Genomic DNA, 18,538 nt, shown 5'->3' with positions numbered 1-18,538 from the left:
TTACCGATCAGAGTTGGCATCGTTGCAAAAGCTTTGAAAACGCTGCCTTTGATCTTAACTTGTTGAAAAAGTTTCTTGTTTTTGTGCTTCAATTTCAAGATATTAGAATGGCTAGTTATAGGTAATTATGATCTTTAATTAAGAAAATTACGAAACGAGGACTTTGTACGATGTCCCAAGACCGTTTTTGCAAGCATTGGAATTCCGGAAGTATTCTCGATTTTTCTCCCCTAATTGATTAATTTAATTGATTAGCTTGTTCAGTTTACGAAAATGTGACCAATTAATTAGAGTTTTTGATAGGCACGTGAGCAAGCGAGCTGTGGATGGTTGGCAGAACCGCGCGAGTTTGAAAATTACCTTCACAACAGGACCCCCAAAAGGGCTTCAGAAGCAGCAGGTAATCTTACATTTAGTCACTGCCGAACTGCGTCAATTCAGATGCTCCAAATAGTTTCACAATTATTTTCAATTCAACAAAAATAAACAATATACAGGGTGATCCTCATAAATCGCGGTGACTCAGCGTAATTGTACGGATTTAGCACAATTTGTTTTAAGAGCCCCCACGATGCGGAAGATTTATATACGAATTGACGTCTTTTGCAAATGACGTCAATTTTCAATATATTGCTTACGGAAGTCAAATTGGGTGTATTGACTTTGTTTATAAACGTGAGGAGGTCGTATTTGACTAGATTTAATCCTTAAATACGGCACGTAAAGGTTAACAGATATTGTTTCAGTGGAAGGCCTTGGTAATGTAAAACTGTCGTCGGTTTTATTATTTTATTATTAATGATACTGGCACAAGTACATAACATGGAATATTTGACAATAAATACCTTTAACTTAAGCTAACTTTACATTTGTACCTAACAGTCGAACGAAAGGTTAATCAGTCTATTAGGAATCTAGAGAACACAATATCGAAATGCAGTTAAGCAGCACAGGACGTGCGATTTGGACTTGGTAATAAAGATACTGAAGAATCACGAAAGACGTTTGTATTATAGATTAACCTAGTCCTACAACATTGAGTTAAAATTGACAGGATTAGTAGTTTGTTGAAGTTGTAATACTGTGCTTGAAAACACGACAAGCTCTCCAACTGATGCGTTAGTAGAATAAATTATACGCAATACTTATTATATACAGACAAATTAAAACATTTGCATTCCATATACACTATATACAAAATTAATACCATAGTTATAGACTAAAAATCACAAAACATTATCATCTACTGCATTAGCCTAATTTGGTTTTGACCCGCCTGTGGGCACCCTAAGGTGTGACTGTGCGATTTCTGGGAGTGTTCTTTATTGTCTTACTGTTTGTTTGTACGTGATTTGGTTTACTCTATACCCTCAACTGGAAGAAAAGCGCCTCCCCTTCGAGCACCGTGGTGGTCTCAACACTCTCCGTCGTCGTGGACGGCGTCTCCGTCGTACCAACTTCCGTCGTCGTCTCCAACGTCGTTGTTTCACCACTCAGCGTCGTCGACATTGCCACAGTAGTCCCCAACTCCGCTATAGTCGTCATTTCCACCTCTTCAGGTTTCACCCCTAAAATCGCAGCGACGTCTTCAACATTAAACTTGTCCCCACTGTTCCTTTTAAAGTCAATCTGCACGGTTCTGTCGTGGTGACTCTTATTAGCTGGAGTCACCACGATGGCGACATCCGTCTCGTTCTCTTCGGATTCACCTCCGAAGAGCGGGATGTTGATTTGGAACGGACCATGAGTGACCGGTTCCGGTTCCTCTACAATCTCCTCATAGTCAGAGAACTGCGCCGAGAGTTTCTTGCCCAAGAAATCAAAATGGACAGACTCGTTGATTTTTATTATCTTCACGCAACGACCCATGATGTCGGATTTGTAGCCTTCGGCGCACGCTGGGAGGGACTCGGGGCTGAAAGTGGGCGCGATGAAAACACTCTTCGGGGTGATTCTTCGGCGGAGCATGCCCACGTCGCCTTTGTTGCTCTGGTCGACCAGCAGCCAGGCTTCCCAAGCTAATTCTGTGGACCTCTCGTTGAGCGGTTTCGAAGGGTAACAAAAAGAAACGCACACACAGGATAAGATGGAGATGAACACAAAGCATTCAGTTTTCATGGTGTTGGTTTGTTGGAGGCTCAAGTCATCTTCTCTGTTCTAGCTACAGGTGCGGACTGCGAGCGGGGCACATGTGTTGTGGATTTTCCGATCTAATCTGCAAAAACGAAAATAAACCAATTATAAAAATAAACAACCACTATTGTGAGGGAGTTGTAGATTTCCTTTGGCAAAGAGCCAAAGTGACGACTCATGGAAATGGTTTACTTCGCATCGACAGTCTGGACTATGTCCAGGAATAAGCATAGACAAACTGTCTACTACTTTTCGAATGGCTCTGAATGAACTTGATCCGACAGATTCGCTTTTTAATTGAATTAAACTTGAAAACATCTGGACGCGAATGAATTATGTACTTGTTTTTGTCCCGAATGATGTAAAGAACACGTGGCATTCGCAGATAACTGAACCAATAAATGCAATTCCACAATGGATTGCTAATCTAGATCATGGTTATTGTCGCACTATATGCGAGAAAAAGACGCGCACGGCGCAAAAAGCGGGTTAGTGTGATAGACTTTTTGCAATCTTCAGGGTCAACAGTAACTTATGTCTTCAGAATTCTGAAGAACCGGCGCTGTTTTAATCGCGTAAGCGACAAAAAAATTTCCAACTTTCCCTTGTCGCGCTTACTGTGTATCTAAATAATTTTCCCAATTAACTTAAGTGTACTTAAGTTGTTTTCTTTGGTTTGCAGATTCTGCTTGACCAGTTCCTAAGAGTTTTGCTTTTTTGCTGGCGTAAAAAGATTTTAACATTTCGTGTGCTTAAAAATTCGCAAAGGCTTCTCAGGTTTGAAGGTGCCAAGGGCTCAGGTGTAGTTTTTTAGCCGTTTAATTTAGATTTTGCTTGTCATTATAATCAAAGATTGATCGCTGCTTGTCCTGCTGCTTATTAATTCTGTGCTTGGAAGGCCCATTGCATGTCATGGCAGTTCCAAGAAAAAAAAGTAGTAGTTAATGAATTTTATGCGTGTTTCTGAATCTGAAGCGAAATTGGCGATTTGTAAGTCGACTTTTTAACCGGTTAAGTGGTGGTTCTCACTTAGGCCTTTGATAACGATCATGTCGCAAGGTAAATCCAATGTTGGCCACCATCGTACACCGGTTCTATTTATAGTAAGGATAAGGCAGCGCCCGCTGACCTTTAGGAAAACAGAAGAGGTATGGAACAGGTGAATGTTGCGGTCTGATCAGACCTTGACGGGCAGATTTACCATCGGCGCCATCTGGACCGAGATCTCTAATGGCGATTTCGAATCGATAGCCATCGATATTACGTATTTAATTACTTGACTTTATATAATTTATCGCAAGAAACTAGGCGCCAGGAAATGCGTCGCTAAAGAGCAATCACGGAGTCGCCGATACACCTAGAAGTTCTTCTTCACTCTTGCGTAACTCATCACGGGAGCATCGACAGCTAATAACAGTTCTTTGTTCGTGTTTGTAAACAAGACGATTTGCCTTGTCATGCGAAGATCGATTTCGAACGCCCTTCCGGAATCCGACCGATCCAAGGATGAAAGTGAAAGTGTAAAGCTCCCAAACGATTTTCGTGCTTTCACCGAGTCCGGGATGGCCCAATCTCACCTCCGGGTCATTTACCACCGGCATTCCAAACGCAAGAAAGTGAAGGTGGAATGTCAAAAACGCGCTCTATTGTAATTTTCGCCTTGTTTCTCACCGGAAAGCTGTCATCCGCCGTCGAAGACATCGAAATAATCGTAGCGTGACCGTGTCTGGAACTCCGCCAAGCAACAAAATCAAAATTGCGAAAAAAGCAGCGGATGAAACAAGACCGTCTTTGAAGCGGCAACCATCTGTGCCCATTCACATTAACTCTAGCGATCTTAAATGCGTAATGAAGCCAAACAACGTGCGCTTATTTCGAATACAGAGAACGTAGATTTCTAACAGTAGCTCCTATTGATAAGGTCATTATGTGGGTAGGGTTTGAATTTCGCGCCCTCTTAATTGCATTAATCCGCTATGTGTGGTAACAGTACAGTTTCCGGTCGATTTAGGGCACTACTGTTTCGACCTTACAAGACTAACGGTCGTCAAGGTTTATTTATTGTTTGCGAAAAGTCGACGAATATTATGAAAATAAATCGTGACCTAGTTTGTTCACATTTCCATCTCTGTGGATCAACGCCAAGAAATTTCCCCAACCTTGAGGAGCAATTATTCCTGATTCACTTCAATTCGAATGATTGAATAATTAGTGGAAAAAATCGCGACGTGATGTAACGCCGAACGCGCCCTTTGTTTGTTATACAACACTCCTACAAATATAACGGTAACGTCGGTGGTGAAAGTGGAAATACTTTACAATTGATCGAGTTTTATGGGAATTGGTAATTGGCGTCGATCGATATTGATTTGATTAGAAGGAGAAAGTGAATTGGAAGTAGACACAAAAATTGTGGGCACGATTCAATTAAGGAAAGGTCGAGCTTAGAATGTTTGAAGAAATTATATTTATTGAGGAAATTAAACGGAAATAAGACAATAAAAATGGACTAAACACTAGTTGGTATTGACACTTTTGATTGAGTTCGATTTTTCGTTTTTCTTGACAAAAACTTAACATTCCACAATAAAATGTAATATTCTTAAAATTAACAAAATTAGGGAATGTTATCCACAAGATCCATGTAAACAAAAGTGGGCTCAAGGCAAATTTTTCTGTCTTAAATTTTTGGTCAAACATTTTTTTACTAATTATGAGTCGTTTATAAACTCCATCAAATCTCAAAAGTATAAAGATTTCGAAATTTTTATTTGTAAGACCAACCAAAAATCTCCAAAAATGTTTGCTAAAATTCGTAATTACGACAATTTTAGTGCTATAGCAATCAAATTTGGTGAGATTACTTAATTTTGAGTCGATTATTAACTCCACCAAATCTCAAGTGTATAAAGTGGCAAACACAAATTTTGTAATTTTTTTATTTTTAAGACCAATCAAAAATCTAATAAATAATAATAAATTTTTTCATGATGATACCACAAAACGCGGTCGCTCACTAAAAATAATAAACATATTTCGTTTAAATTATGCAGCTGGCAAAAACTGTGTTATGCAGTATAATCTGTTGTTATCCTAAAGGTTTTATAGGCTCCACGAGGTATAGATCTCACACCTCGTTAATTAATCGAAAAATATTATTTTAATAATAATTAATCTGTCAATTCTCATTGATTTGTTTTTAGTAATTCATTCGGAAAGTTTGCTTCAGTTCCTCAATAATTATAATTAAAAAAATAAAATCCTGTTTAAAGTAATATTTTCGTTTCTAGACCTAAAAGTTTAACAGCAAACTATGATTTTGGACTGAAGGAAAAACCCACTGCCAACACCCATATTCAACCCCCTTAACCTTTTAACCGCCCTAATGAAAATTTATGGCCCCATAAATACGCACCATTGATTTCATTGCTTTCACAAGTCTTAAAGTCAGAGATAATCTCGTTTAAGCCTTCCATCAACTGCTTGAGCCTTGCACCTGTTGGCTTTTTAACATTTTGTACGAAAGTAAAGACGTTCAGCGGTTCGTTTCTTGTTGAATTTCCGTGTGATAATTACAAAGTCCACATTTACGGTTTGTGTTATGAAAGTTTCATTTAAATTCGAAGAAATGCACAAATGCAAAAAGACACGCGAGGTATACCTAAATATTTTATTATTACCAGGGAGGGACACATTCTATTACAACTATAGTTTCAACAAGAAAGTTATAAAATCCCAAATTATGACTTTGTTTATACGGCGAGTTGGTAAATAGGTTGCAAACTATCATTACATCGTGAGAAAGACCTTGCTTTTAGCTTTGATTCGCATGGATACACCATTATTAGGTTTCAGTTTCCACTTTTTCCTAAATTTTGGATCTGTGAGAAGCGTTCGCACCCTCTCCTTCAGCGTCCGCTTTGGTATTGATTAAATAATAAAAGCGAGTGTTGTCCCCACAGGTGGATATTAGTCACTTTTGACATCCACAACCATGAACTTCATTTTGTGGAAAACTGTCGGATCGTTGCGGATATCCGGTTGTTTCCCTTCATCTCGTTAATGGATTAATTTACTCGGCACGTAACAGTACAGGCCTCCAACATTGCATACTCATTAGAAAAGACACCAACTGATCAGAATACAATTATCAACTTTCACGACTTATGAGGTCTCCTTCTGCCAAGGTCCGTGAGATCCGCACTTTACCTTTCGGTCATTACTCACTGATGTTTCAGCGAAGAAGAATTCGGTGATGTTGGTAGGGAAATCCTCTACCATTTAGTCAGGTGAACGTCGTTTCCGTTCTGCGTTCTTTGTTGTTCCAACCCCTGAAGTTAATCCTCTTGTTGGTATAATGGATTAAGGTGAACGAGGCGAACAAAAAGAAGATAAATATTTGAGTCAAAGATTGGTTATCGATCCGTGCACACCTGTAAATCCACTCTGTTTCCACCCCATTTGATCAAACTTTAAATATTTCACTCCACGTCTTAATTCTTGTGAGTCACTCTGGCAATTAGCACTGTCATTCTTCATTTGTGGACTCCAACAACAAAACAATTCCCAAAGTTTCTCGCTCCGACGGTATTATTTAGTTTCTTGCACTTTGCTTTGTCGAATCAAAACCGCTCGGCTTGATATTTTTGACGTAGTTACTTTATCACAATTACTCTAAATTAGTAATTCATCTGCGGCGTAGTTGAGGAAACTATGCGAACTAACGTCAACGACTTGCGCAAATTAAATTCTTTGTGTTAAATCGTGAATGAAACTGCTGGAATACTGGACACCGTGTTATGTGGAACAGCTCTAGAATTTTATTTAATCAAAAATATTTGAGACAGTGACACTAATCCTGTTTTGTATCGAAATTTTGAAAGTTAGAGAAAGCAAGTTACAGAACGTCGGTTATGGAGGTTCGGTTGTCATTAATTTGGTTTTAAATGGGAGTAGTTCGGATGCTGTTTTGGATAAGAGAACCGAATTTATAGGCCTGCAGGGACCAAAAGCAGGGACAAAATATTTTTTATTGTTCCTAGAAACGCGCCACTCAATTTGGCCCTTATTCTATAGTTTCTTTTTGAATTTCTTGCTGTGTCAAAAATTTGACCCTTTCGCTCTACGGTTTTTGTTATTTGACACAGTTTATGAACAAATCAAAAATTGTTCCTAATATGTATGTAAACATAGATAAATACAATTAACCTTTACCTCTTCAGTAATCTTTTAGTTTTAAATCTCATTAAAATCGGTTCATAAATAACACATAACTAGAATGTTTTAAAATCAACCATAAATCTCCAAAATTTTTACAAAAATTCGTAATTCCGCCAATTTTAGTACTATAGCAATCAAATTTGGGGAAATTACTAATTTAGAGTCGTTTATTAACTCCACCACATTTCATGAGTATAAAAAATTAGGCACAGATTTTAGAAATTTTTATTTTTAAGACTGACCAAATATCTCCAATATGTTTTGCAAAATTTCGTAATTCCGACGATTTTAGTACTACAGCAATCAAATTTGGAGAGATTGCTAATTTTAAGTCGTTTATTAACTCCACCAAATCTCAAGAGTATCAAGTAAAAGCCACAGATTTTGGAAATTTTCATTTTTAAAACCGATTGAAAATCTCCAATATCTTTTGCTAAAATTTGTAATTCCGCCAATTTTAGTACTATAGCAATCAAATTTGAGGAAATTACTAATTTATAGTCGTTTATTAACTTCACCAAATTTCATGAGTACAAAAAATTAGGCACAGATTTTAGAAATTTTTATTTTTAAGGCTGACCAAAAATCTCCATTATTTTTTGGAAAATTTCGTAATAAATTTGGAGAGATTATTAATTTTGAGTCGTTTATTAACTCCACCAATTCTTAGGAGTATAAAGTAGAAGACACAGATTTTGGAAATTTTGTATCTCATCCTTATGACGAGCAATAGACACGATCACCAACTCGCAAAATTTTGTGATTTAGCACAGTCGATAAGCAAATCAAGTAATGATCTTCATTACCATAGCGGAATTACAAGCAGTAGCCTAGAATTTTTTTAAACTTGTGCGATGCTGCCCGTAATGATCACATTCAAACCACTAATTCGCATAAGGCGGTGATTTCCCGGAAAATTATAATCGGCGGTCCCTAATACTTAAATTTTCCAAGAAGTATTTTTCCAAATAATCATTATTTCGGTTCCTTTTGTAAATTTTGGACCACATGGCCACAACACCTTCATCCCAAGTCTCTAATTTAACATTTTTGCTTGGTGGTTAAAAATAAAGTTTCTCGATTTTTTCCAATGTTAACCACAAGAACCGTTGTGTTGTAGGAAACAAAGTTTAACATTTGATAGGCAGTTCTTTTTACGTTATCGAAGGTCGGTGACAATAATAACAACTTGTAACCGATAAAAATGTTGATTCTTTGTATCAGCCTCTGAATCTTGTAAAATATGCGTTAAAAGTGTTATTATCATTTCATCACAAACGTTATGTTTCACATAAAGACGTCTAAACGATGTTCCCACCGCGAGATGATCATCAGTTGTGCAACTCTTATCTTCCCATCGCCAAATTCGTGTGGTTTGTGCCTTGACCTGTCTTAATCTAGTTGTATTTTCAAATTACAATGAAGAAGATACCAAAAGTACAGTTTTAACTCGGTTAAAATTTGTTGGTCGGTGATTTTTTCCTCGCTTACTTGCGTCCGAGGACAATGCTCTCTGATAATTTAGTAGTGAGGGAAAAGGACTTGTCCAAGCGTACACTTGTTTACTGTCTGTATTTTTAATTACTTTTATTTCAAACTTCTAACTGACCTAATTCAATAGGTATTTCTGTCCAACTGTTGACAAACAACACTTGATCAAGAATGGAAAAATAGGTCCTCAAGTGTTTATTGTTCTTCACAATTTGGTCGGTAATATTTGTTTAAACTATTCTTATCGGTCTGAATCAACAGTGAAGAAATCGAGTTCGATTCTTCCAACCCACTTGCCTCGATTGGACCTTACTACCAATTTTAAGCAAAAACGTGACACCTTCACCAAATTGTACTTTCCCCACCGGAATAAAAACTAGTTCAGTTCTGATCAGTCTTCAATAACCATTTCCATTACATAACTGTATGGGTTAAGTCTCGTGACCCCCCACAATATCAAATCATTGTTCGCATAAAATCAACCCATTACAATGTAGAGAAGGTCGTACCATGACAACCCATGTATACGCCGAAACAAAACCACATCGATTCACTTAGTGCATTTTGATCGATTTGACACGCTGGCAAACTTGAGAATTGCCGATGTTGTCTGGAAATGAAGAGTCGTTTGCGGAAAATCATAATTATCAGGAGTTTGCGACCTTAGTTTTTTTATCAATGAAAATTACTAGAGAACGTTGATCTTTGTCGCTGGGTCAATCGTACCATAATAATGCGTTTAAGTTCTACTTAGTTTTTTAACGGAGCACTGCTGGTTTTAATCATAATCGATACCAGTAAACACTTCGATGTACAAGATTTTTTATGCTCCATCGACAAAAGTGACCCATTTTTTGAGGTAAACGACTTGAAAATAGAAAAGAGTTCATTTTGTTGGATTTTCGTCTTTAATTCAGCCTATTTAGGTTCTCAGATTTAAATTATTTAAAAAAAATAGTTTATGATTAGATCAGGTTTTAATTTTTAGGATTGTCCAAATTTTAGGTTTTTATTTTGATTCTCTCTGTTTCCCAGTTATTGAAAATCCATATTTTCTATTTATAAGACTCCCAGCTTTTCTGCTTCTTAGGTTTGCAGGTTTTTAAACGCGCTTCATTTCAGATTCTCTCATATTTACATAAAAAAATTCCAACTATTACATTTCAAATTTTAAAATCTCAGTGTCCACGTTTTTAGAATAGATAAATTCTTCAATGTTTTTATTGATTTTTCAAATTATCTTTAGAATCTTAACATTAATTGCTTATTCTCTATTTTTTAATACTTCATAAGCTGATCCTTTGGATTTTTTAATTCTTCTTTTATTAAAATCCTATACATTTTTTCCTATATTTAACATTCTACAGATTCCTTGTAAGTTACTCTAAACTTATTGCATTCTCTATATTTATTTCCTTTGAATAATTACTATGATCCTATTTTTGTATTTTTTAGACTGTAAATTCCTTTTTTTCCCTGCCAATTCTGCAAATCGTCGAAATTTCTTTCCATCAATTTTTGCAAATTTTTTAGTTGCTTGCAATTCTTTAAATACTTCAAATTCTTTTAATTGTATCTTCAGTTTTTGTTTTTTGAATTCAGATTTACTTATTTGTGTTCGTTTTTATGCTTCTTATTTTTCAAATTTGTTCCAACTTTACAGATTTTTCTTTCTTATATCATCTAGACTTATAACTTGACCTCTAGAACTAGAGCTAGACGTAATTTTCGCATTGAAAAAAATCTACATAAAAATGAAGGTTGGACTTATAAATCTTCTAGAAGCAATGAGCCTGTCAAAGTCAAGACTTTTGTCCTGTCGCTAGTCGTACGACTCGGTTTCTAAAATTGGTATAAATTTTTCAAAATGAAATGTCAACATAATTAATTACTATGCATGTCAGTGGTACATTGTCATATTTTCTGCAGTGAAAGGTTGAGTATAAATACAATGGACTGTTCTGCACAATTGAAAAGGTCGCTTAAAGCTAATGCGCAATTAAAACCCCGTTCATCTTTTGATTTCGACTTATCATAATTCTACAACTTTAAAAATGAAATAGTTGTTTTTGAAACCTTGAAAAACTTAACAATCCTTGACCTCAACTGGTAATAAATATAATCACTAATTTCCTACTATCTTTGAGTCACCCTCACTGATGAAACCTCTAAATCCCAAACTTCTTGCGAAAGACACGAGTTGATCCTTTCGAAACTCCAAATTATGCAAATGCGGCGTGGGACTTTCTCCGTACCGCAGGAATTAAAACTTCCAAGAACTCCAAGCAATTTAATAAATGACCTGACGTTAATAAGGATGACACAGGATTACTCCACTATTTTCCCATTGATTTACGTCTTAATAAAGCGAACAGTAAGAAATAATCGCGGCGTGTGCAATTGCAGGCAGGTCGCAGACGATAAGAACCGATCGTTAGTTCGATTAAATTGAGTTTTATGAGAGATTTAAAAGCAAAAAGGAGAAGAAATGAAATTATAGGTAGACATGTTCTCTAATGACAGATCGAGGTAATCCGGGCTCGGCAAAAGTCATAATATTTCTTGACAAAGTCGAATGCGAAAAATACGAACTGGGCCGATTTCACCCTACGAATTCCATGATTTAATTATCGAGCTTGGGATTCGAAATGCATTGGCGGCCCTGCTGTAGTGTCACTGTTATGATAATAATTTCTCAGGTCGCAACATAGCATAATAGACCGCAACGTCTTACATAAGAACTTTCGATTTATTTCCAATTTTGTAGCTTTATTAGTTCCTCTCTTTTGAAACACGTTTCGTTCTCATTGAATTATTTAAAGCTCCACTCCAATTTCGATCGGTAATTAGTGGCACAAACGAAAGAATTTGTTACAGTTACCGAGCAGCGTACTATTTAATTACAATGATAATTTTGGAAAGTTTCGAGTGTGTCAGAAAGTCCTTCAGATTGATTCGGTATGGTCAGAGTGTACAGGGAAAGGTCGACGCCACTGCTTTAGTCCGACTAATTGCTCTGTAATACGTTGTTTAAACAAATTAAACGATTTGTGTAATGACGGCTTAAATAAACACTTTTAAAAAGCAATTATCGTAACGACTTTGTTTTTTAATCGGGTGCACCCCAGGGATCTACCTTTGGCCCACTTCAATTCGAGCGAATCTTTCCGTCACCCCGGAGGTTATCGTTTTTGCAATTATCAAACTTTGAAAAGTCATTCAGAAGCCGCATGCGAGGAAACTAAAGAGTGTGAAAAACGCGTTCGACTTTCGACAATTTTTTAGGTACAAATCCGAAATCGGCTGATCCACTGACCTTAAACCTGTCTTACACCGAGATTAATTGTGTAATAGACGAGTACTCACCGTGATTATTTCACTTGGAGGAAAAGTCGTCTTTCCAATATGGAAAATTCAAGTGACCTGATCTCTGGTTGTCGGGTTACCTTGATTTGCTCCAGTAAATATCTACACGGGCACCACACTGTATTTCCGGTGTGTCAACCGCACTAAATGTCACTGAAGGGTTGTTGAAGTTGAAAATTTGACAGTTCTTCAGCCGGCTCGGAACGAAATGTTAACAAAGTAGCGCGAGCACAACGATATCAACAGTCGAACTGGGGAGAAGTGGCGACCTCACCAGTATATATCGCTGTGTCGACTGCAACTGAAAGAACAGGTGCAATGCGAGAGGGGATAAGCCCTTTGATGGATTTCAAAATTCGGTACTTTCCAGGCGAGTGACGACAATTGGGGCAATTATCCAAAGATCAGATAAATTTTCATTGTGGGACTTGTGAAATCGATAACACAATTTAGGTGTTTCGGAAGGAGTAAATGCCAGAGCGTTATATTTATGACAGAAGCTTCAGACAAAGACGAGGAAATATTAAATTCATTTTATGACGTCGAGACGCACGTGGTAAACAGGTGCGATAAGAATAGTTAAATTACAATTTCAACCCAAATTAGACCACGGATTTCCAGACCGGTGCTCAAATCACTTCACTGAGTCACAGTTCTGCCAAAAATGCGATCTTTTTCCCATATAACTCGCATTTCATTTAATGGAGTTTTACAGTTGAAGGATGATTTAATTGATTGTGAAATTAAAAATATACGCCTGTAATTATTTAATTACAGAATTTCATTGTAAACAAGTTTTGATTCTTTGCAGGAGTACGATTGTCTTTGTCGCGATTTAGCACGTGGTAATAAAATTTATTGTGGCGGGTTTATTGATTGGTCATTGTTTATGTCAGTTGTGATGATAAATGAAAATCAAAGTTGTGACACCGTCGCAGTTGATTAAGTTTATAAAAATATTTTGTTGGGAATTGAAAAATATGTGTAAAAATTTTCTGTTTATCAGTTCCTTTTTGTTTTCTGGAAGAATTCCTATAACTTTGACGGGATTCTTGGCAAAGGCGTGAGTTAATGAGATATGGCAGTCTTTCGATTTTATAAATTTTCTCTAGATTGCGAGCTAGATTGTCTATCATTTCTCATTTGATATTTCGTTAAAACAAACTTTTCTTCTAATTTTTATAAAATTTCTCATACGATTTAGTTCAAAATTTAGATTTTTACTATATTTTTCTTTAGTTCTTTTTAAAGTCTCGTAGTATGTATTTTCTTCAGATTTTCTAGATAATCTCTCAATTGTGTTTGAATTTTCTAAATTCTTTTTTTTTTAAATTTACTCTAAACTGTCTTGCGTGTTCTACATTATATTCTCCCTAGCCTTTCTTAGAATTCTCTAGACATACTTTTGAATCTTTTTCAATTTTTCTTAAATTCGTTATCTATTATCTATAGATTTTATAGACAACTTTGTCTGTAAATCTGCTTAAATTCTCTTAGATTTTTTCTAGATTCTCTGGATTCTTTTCTTCTTCTTTTTTTTTCTATTTTATCTAGATCTTGATTGTAGATTCTCTACACATTTTTAGTAGATTTTTATTTAGGATCTCGAAATTTTGTTTGTAATCTCTTAATTTTTTGTGTAGACTCTTCTCAAGATTTTCTTTGAATTCTTCTTTTCGTCTCTAGACTTTTTTGACTGAAAATACAATTTTTCACACTTTAATTATTTTTCCCAAAAAATGTAGAAAAGTCTCTAAATGTACCTATCTACAGAAGTTTTCATGATTCTATCACCAAATTCAGACTTAATTGAATGAAATTATTGAGAAAGATACGCTCACATTTTTTTCTCATCATCCAATTATTTATTACATTCTCATGAAATTCTTTCTGTACATTATTACATCGAACGTAATTTTCTCACCGGAAAGAATCTCATGTCAAAGCAGCAATAAATTTTCAATAAGTTTTCTCTGAATTACTTTAATTAACTCAGTTTACGCCACTTTTCTCTTCTTATCTCCGACATGTTTTTGCAGGTAGTTTTTCTAAATAAAGACCTTCCCCACTATGCGTGGTGGTGGCCGACAAATCCGCTTATCTTCACCTGTTAATTGCTGTGAAATTGAAGCACTTTCATTAATTTAAGTAATTAGATTAATTACATTAGGTTTATTTCCATTAGTGAGTCGATTGATTTTATTCTTTTGGGGAAATCCCTGGTAGAGAGCGAGCACCCACAAAGTTGATTTCCCCATTGTTAATTTACAAGCTATCAAACGCTCGTAATGAGTGTAGGCAGGTGACACGACAGTGAAAATATTTTCACTTAACCGACTCACTTATCGATTATCCCCGTAAGAATAATAGCAAAAACGTGTATTTAGTATAATTACTATCTCAGGGTTAGAAAAAAATAACCGAACTTTATACACTACCATTACTAAATCATCCACTTGCAAATTGATGTGTTTAACTACGTAATTAGTGAAGTAGCATGTCGTATTTTATTTCAAAGTAATAAAATTAATTATCTAACGGGATACCAATTAATAAATAATGCTAATGGGAGATAAGATTAAATGCGTCACTTCTAAATATTTCTTTTATGATATAAACAAAGTTGATGATGCTGGATGAATGTTACAAAAGTGAAGTCACTGAAAACAACATTTTTGTTGTCTGACAACTTTATCAGAATCATATTTTACGGGTTGAACTTTGGGTGTTGATGTGAAGTTGGTCAAGGATCGGTGTTTGCAAGGGAAAACGTGGAAAAACCGAAAGAAATCGATCGTTTGGTATGCATTTGGGGACTCAGAACAAGGACTTTTTATTTTTACGTTTTGTAGAATGCACGTGTAGTTAACAGTAAACAAGACTGTTTTTCTTTTTTGCAGTGTTTTCCTGTTTTTACACGATAACCTGATAACAATTTAATTACATGTTTTCTTTTTTTCAATTTTGATTAAGTTAAAATTTATTATCTTTAATTTATGTATCAATTTAAACTCTTATTAGAATTGGAACATCCTATTTTAAAATTTTAGACTGCCAGGAAAAATAATGTACAGTCAGCAGCAAAAGAAATGAGCTCATGAACGGAAGGTAACGAGGTGTAGTAAACTCTTAAGGGTCTACGAGCCAAAACAGGGCTCAAAATCCACGTACGGCAACAAATAACTGAGTTCTGGCCTACCTTTGATTCTAATTTATACTATTAGTACTCATTTTACGCAGAATTTCACGCAGAATGCAAAAGTGGGCAATATTTTCACGTACGTCAATAAATAACCGAGTTATGACAGTTTGAAGTTTCGGATTGTTGATTTTTATTTTTCAAATTGTCAATTCACGATCGATATCTTCGAAATTACAACAAATAAAAAGAAACGGTTTGCGCCATCGTTTTTCTTGCGTTTTTTTTTCTTTAGAAAACGCCCTCAAATACCCAAAATTTTTGAAGGGTTGAAACAATCCTTGCTCAATATCTCAGAAACTATTAAAATTATTGGAAAACCGTTTGCGTAATCGTTTTTCTCGCGATTTTTTACATAATAGTTCTTAGATTTTTCAAAAGTTGAAATTTGGAAATTTTCGCGTAAATTCATGACTAAAACTATGCTTCTGATATCGATATCTCGCTTATTTTTGGAGTAAGGTTAAGTTATTAATGTCATTATAACATCAGTGTACGCAGAATTTTACGCAGATTCTAAATCTAAGATTTAAATTTAGATCCGACAACAAATAACTGAGTTATGGCCGATCAAAGTTTGGGAAAGTTGATTTTCTTTTTTTCTCATTTTTCGTAATTTTTAAAGTTAAATATCTCGGAAACTATTTGAGATATTAAGATGCGATTTGCGCCATTCTTTTTTTCGGCGCATTTTACGTTAGAAAATGTTCTCAAAAGCCCAAAATTCGATAGTCGATTTTTCGCGAAAAAAAATTCCGACTCAATCGATGAAATTTTTTTTTTATTTTTCGCCATAGCTTGTAAACTATTTGTCCTATCGATCTCAAATTTGGCCAGTAGATAGATTTCGAGCTCCTCTTTCAACTGATGTATAATTGAATGCTATTAAACGTCGTTTTCATTTTGAAAACATTGATTGAAAATCACCCTAAAATGACGTTTTCAAAACAGTTTTTGGCCAATACCTCGTTGATTTATTAAGTAAAGTCAACGAATTTGGGTCTCATTTTACGCAGAATTTTACGCTGAATTCAAAAACATGATAATTTTTTAATTTTTGTCAACAAATAACTGTTGAATTTTTGGATTGTCGCCAGAGGGCCAACTTTTTGAAGGTTTGAAACAATTCATGCTCGATATCTCAAAAACTATTTCAGATATTGAGATGCGGTTTGCGCCATCGTTTTTCTCGCAATTTTTTACATAGGAAACAGTTCTTTGATTTTTCCACAAACGAAATTTGCAAATTTTCGTAAAAATTCATGATTAAAACTATGGCCAAATTTCTGATATCGATATGTCGTTTATTTTTTAGAGTAAACTTAAGTTATTATACATCAGTGTACGCAGAATTTTACGCAGATTTCAAATCTGGGATTTAAATTCAGATGCGACAACAGATAACTGAGTTATGACCGATCAAAGTTTCGGAAAGTCGATTTTCTTTTTTTCTCATTTTTCGTAATTTTTAAAGTTAAATATCTCGGAAACTATTTGAGATATTGAGATGCGGTTTGCTTCATTCTTTTTTTCGGCTCATTTTACGTTAGAAAATGTTCTCAAAAGCCCAAAATTCGATAGTCGATTTGTCGCGAAAAAAAAAATACGATGGAAATTTTTAGTTTTTTTAATTTTTGGCCATAACACGAAAACTATTTGTCCTATAGATCTCAAATTTGGCTAGTGGATAGATTTCGAGCTCCTCTTTCGACCGATGTATAATTCAATGCTATTAAACGTCGTTTTCATTTTGAAAACATTGATTGAAAATCACCCTAAAATGACGTTTTCAAAACAGTTTTGGCCAATACCTCGTTTATTTATTAAGCAAACTCAACGAATTTGGGTCTCATTTTACGCAGAATTTTACGCTGAATTCAAAAACATGATAATTTTTTAATTTTTGTCGTCGAGAAATAACCAAGTTATGACCGTTTTAAATTTTGGGTTTTCGGCAGAGGGCCAAATTTTTAATGGTTCGAAACAATTCATGCTCGATATCTCAGAAACTATTTCAGATATTGAAATGCGGTTTGCGCCATCGTTTTGCTCGCAATTTTTTACATAAGAAGTAGTTCTTTGATTTTTTTACAGTCGAAATTTGCAAATTTTTGCAAAAATTTATGTCTAAAACTATGCCATACTTGTGATATCGATATCTCGCTAATTTTTTTTAGAGGTATTTAACGCCGTTTAAAAATCACTTCTGAACCACCTTCTGAAAACAGATTTTGGTCATTCTCTCGTTTATTTGTGAAGTAAACTCAACTTATTCGGGCTTATTTAACGCAATGGGCCAAATTTTTGATGATTCGAAATCATCGGTGCTCAATATTTCGGAAAGAAACAGCTTTTGCCATCGTGTTTCTCTCGATTTTTTATATAGAATTCGTTCTTAGATATTCCAAAAGTAGAAAATTTGATTTTGTCAAAAACTTAATTTCGTGAAAAACAAATTTCATCATAAAAAGTATGTCAAATTTCTGCGATCACTTTTTTACGAATCTTCACTTCCCAACAAATCAGTTATTTTACCTCAAAAATCGAACATACTCTTGTATTTTATTATATGATCTGCATATTCAAACCTCCGCAACGCATAACTAACATATCAAGAACTGTTACACGTAGGTATCATTTGCTTATTAACATTCATAGCTACAAGTAATTAAATACCAATAACATTAATTATTTCATTTTTGAACATTTTCACATTTATGTCACACTCTCATTGTTACTTCCTGTCCATTACACGTTTAATCACAGCTATTAACAGCGTGTCTTAATTTTTCTGGAACGGTGAAAATACATTTAAAACTAATTAAGAATCACAAGAATGTGACTTCTTTGTGAATTTTTGATCAGCGACTTTCACGGTTTTATGACTGATGATATTTGGAGCGTCCGAAGAGTTACCAAATTGGTCTCAATTCCATATTTTATCTTAATCTTCAGTTGACTCAGGACTTATCTTTATGTCTACAAGAATTAATCAAAATGCCATTAGATTGAGGTGAGTGAGAAGTGTTTCTAATAATGGGACCGCATTTTTCAACACTTTATCATAATCTTCTGGGTATTTTTTAAGGATCGCTATTGTCGTTTTCTCTTTTACTGTCTTCACTCAAT

General features: G+C 35.1%; 1 protein-coding gene across 1 annotated transcript; it reads right to left on the bottom strand.

Moving 5' to 3' along the window:
• Positions 1-1,028: 1,028 nt before the first annotated feature.
• Positions 1,029-12,532, bottom strand: LOC148171196 (uncharacterized). Its single transcript, XM_088041630.1, has 2 exons — positions 12,211-12,532; positions 1,029-2,215 (listed from the first exon to the last, which is right to left on the bottom strand). The coding sequence occupies exon 2, from the start codon at positions 2,116-2,118 to the stop codon at positions 1,363-1,365; it is 756 nt and encodes a 251-aa protein (XP_087897756.1). The 5' UTR covers positions 2,119-2,215; positions 12,211-12,532; the 3' UTR covers positions 1,029-1,362.
• Between the last annotated feature and the right edge of the window lie 6,006 nt (positions 12,533-18,538).

This window comes from Gnatocerus cornutus, chromosome 7, assembly GCF_029298725.1.
Source record: "Gnatocerus cornutus isolate USDA-ARS CGAHR chromosome 7, icGnaCorn1.1, whole genome shotgun sequence".
Taxonomy (NCBI): domain Eukaryota; kingdom Metazoa; phylum Arthropoda; class Insecta; order Coleoptera; family Tenebrionidae; genus Gnatocerus; species Gnatocerus cornutus.
Note: the sequence above shows the minus strand (reverse complement) of the source record. Positions and strands in the feature narration are given on the sequence as shown.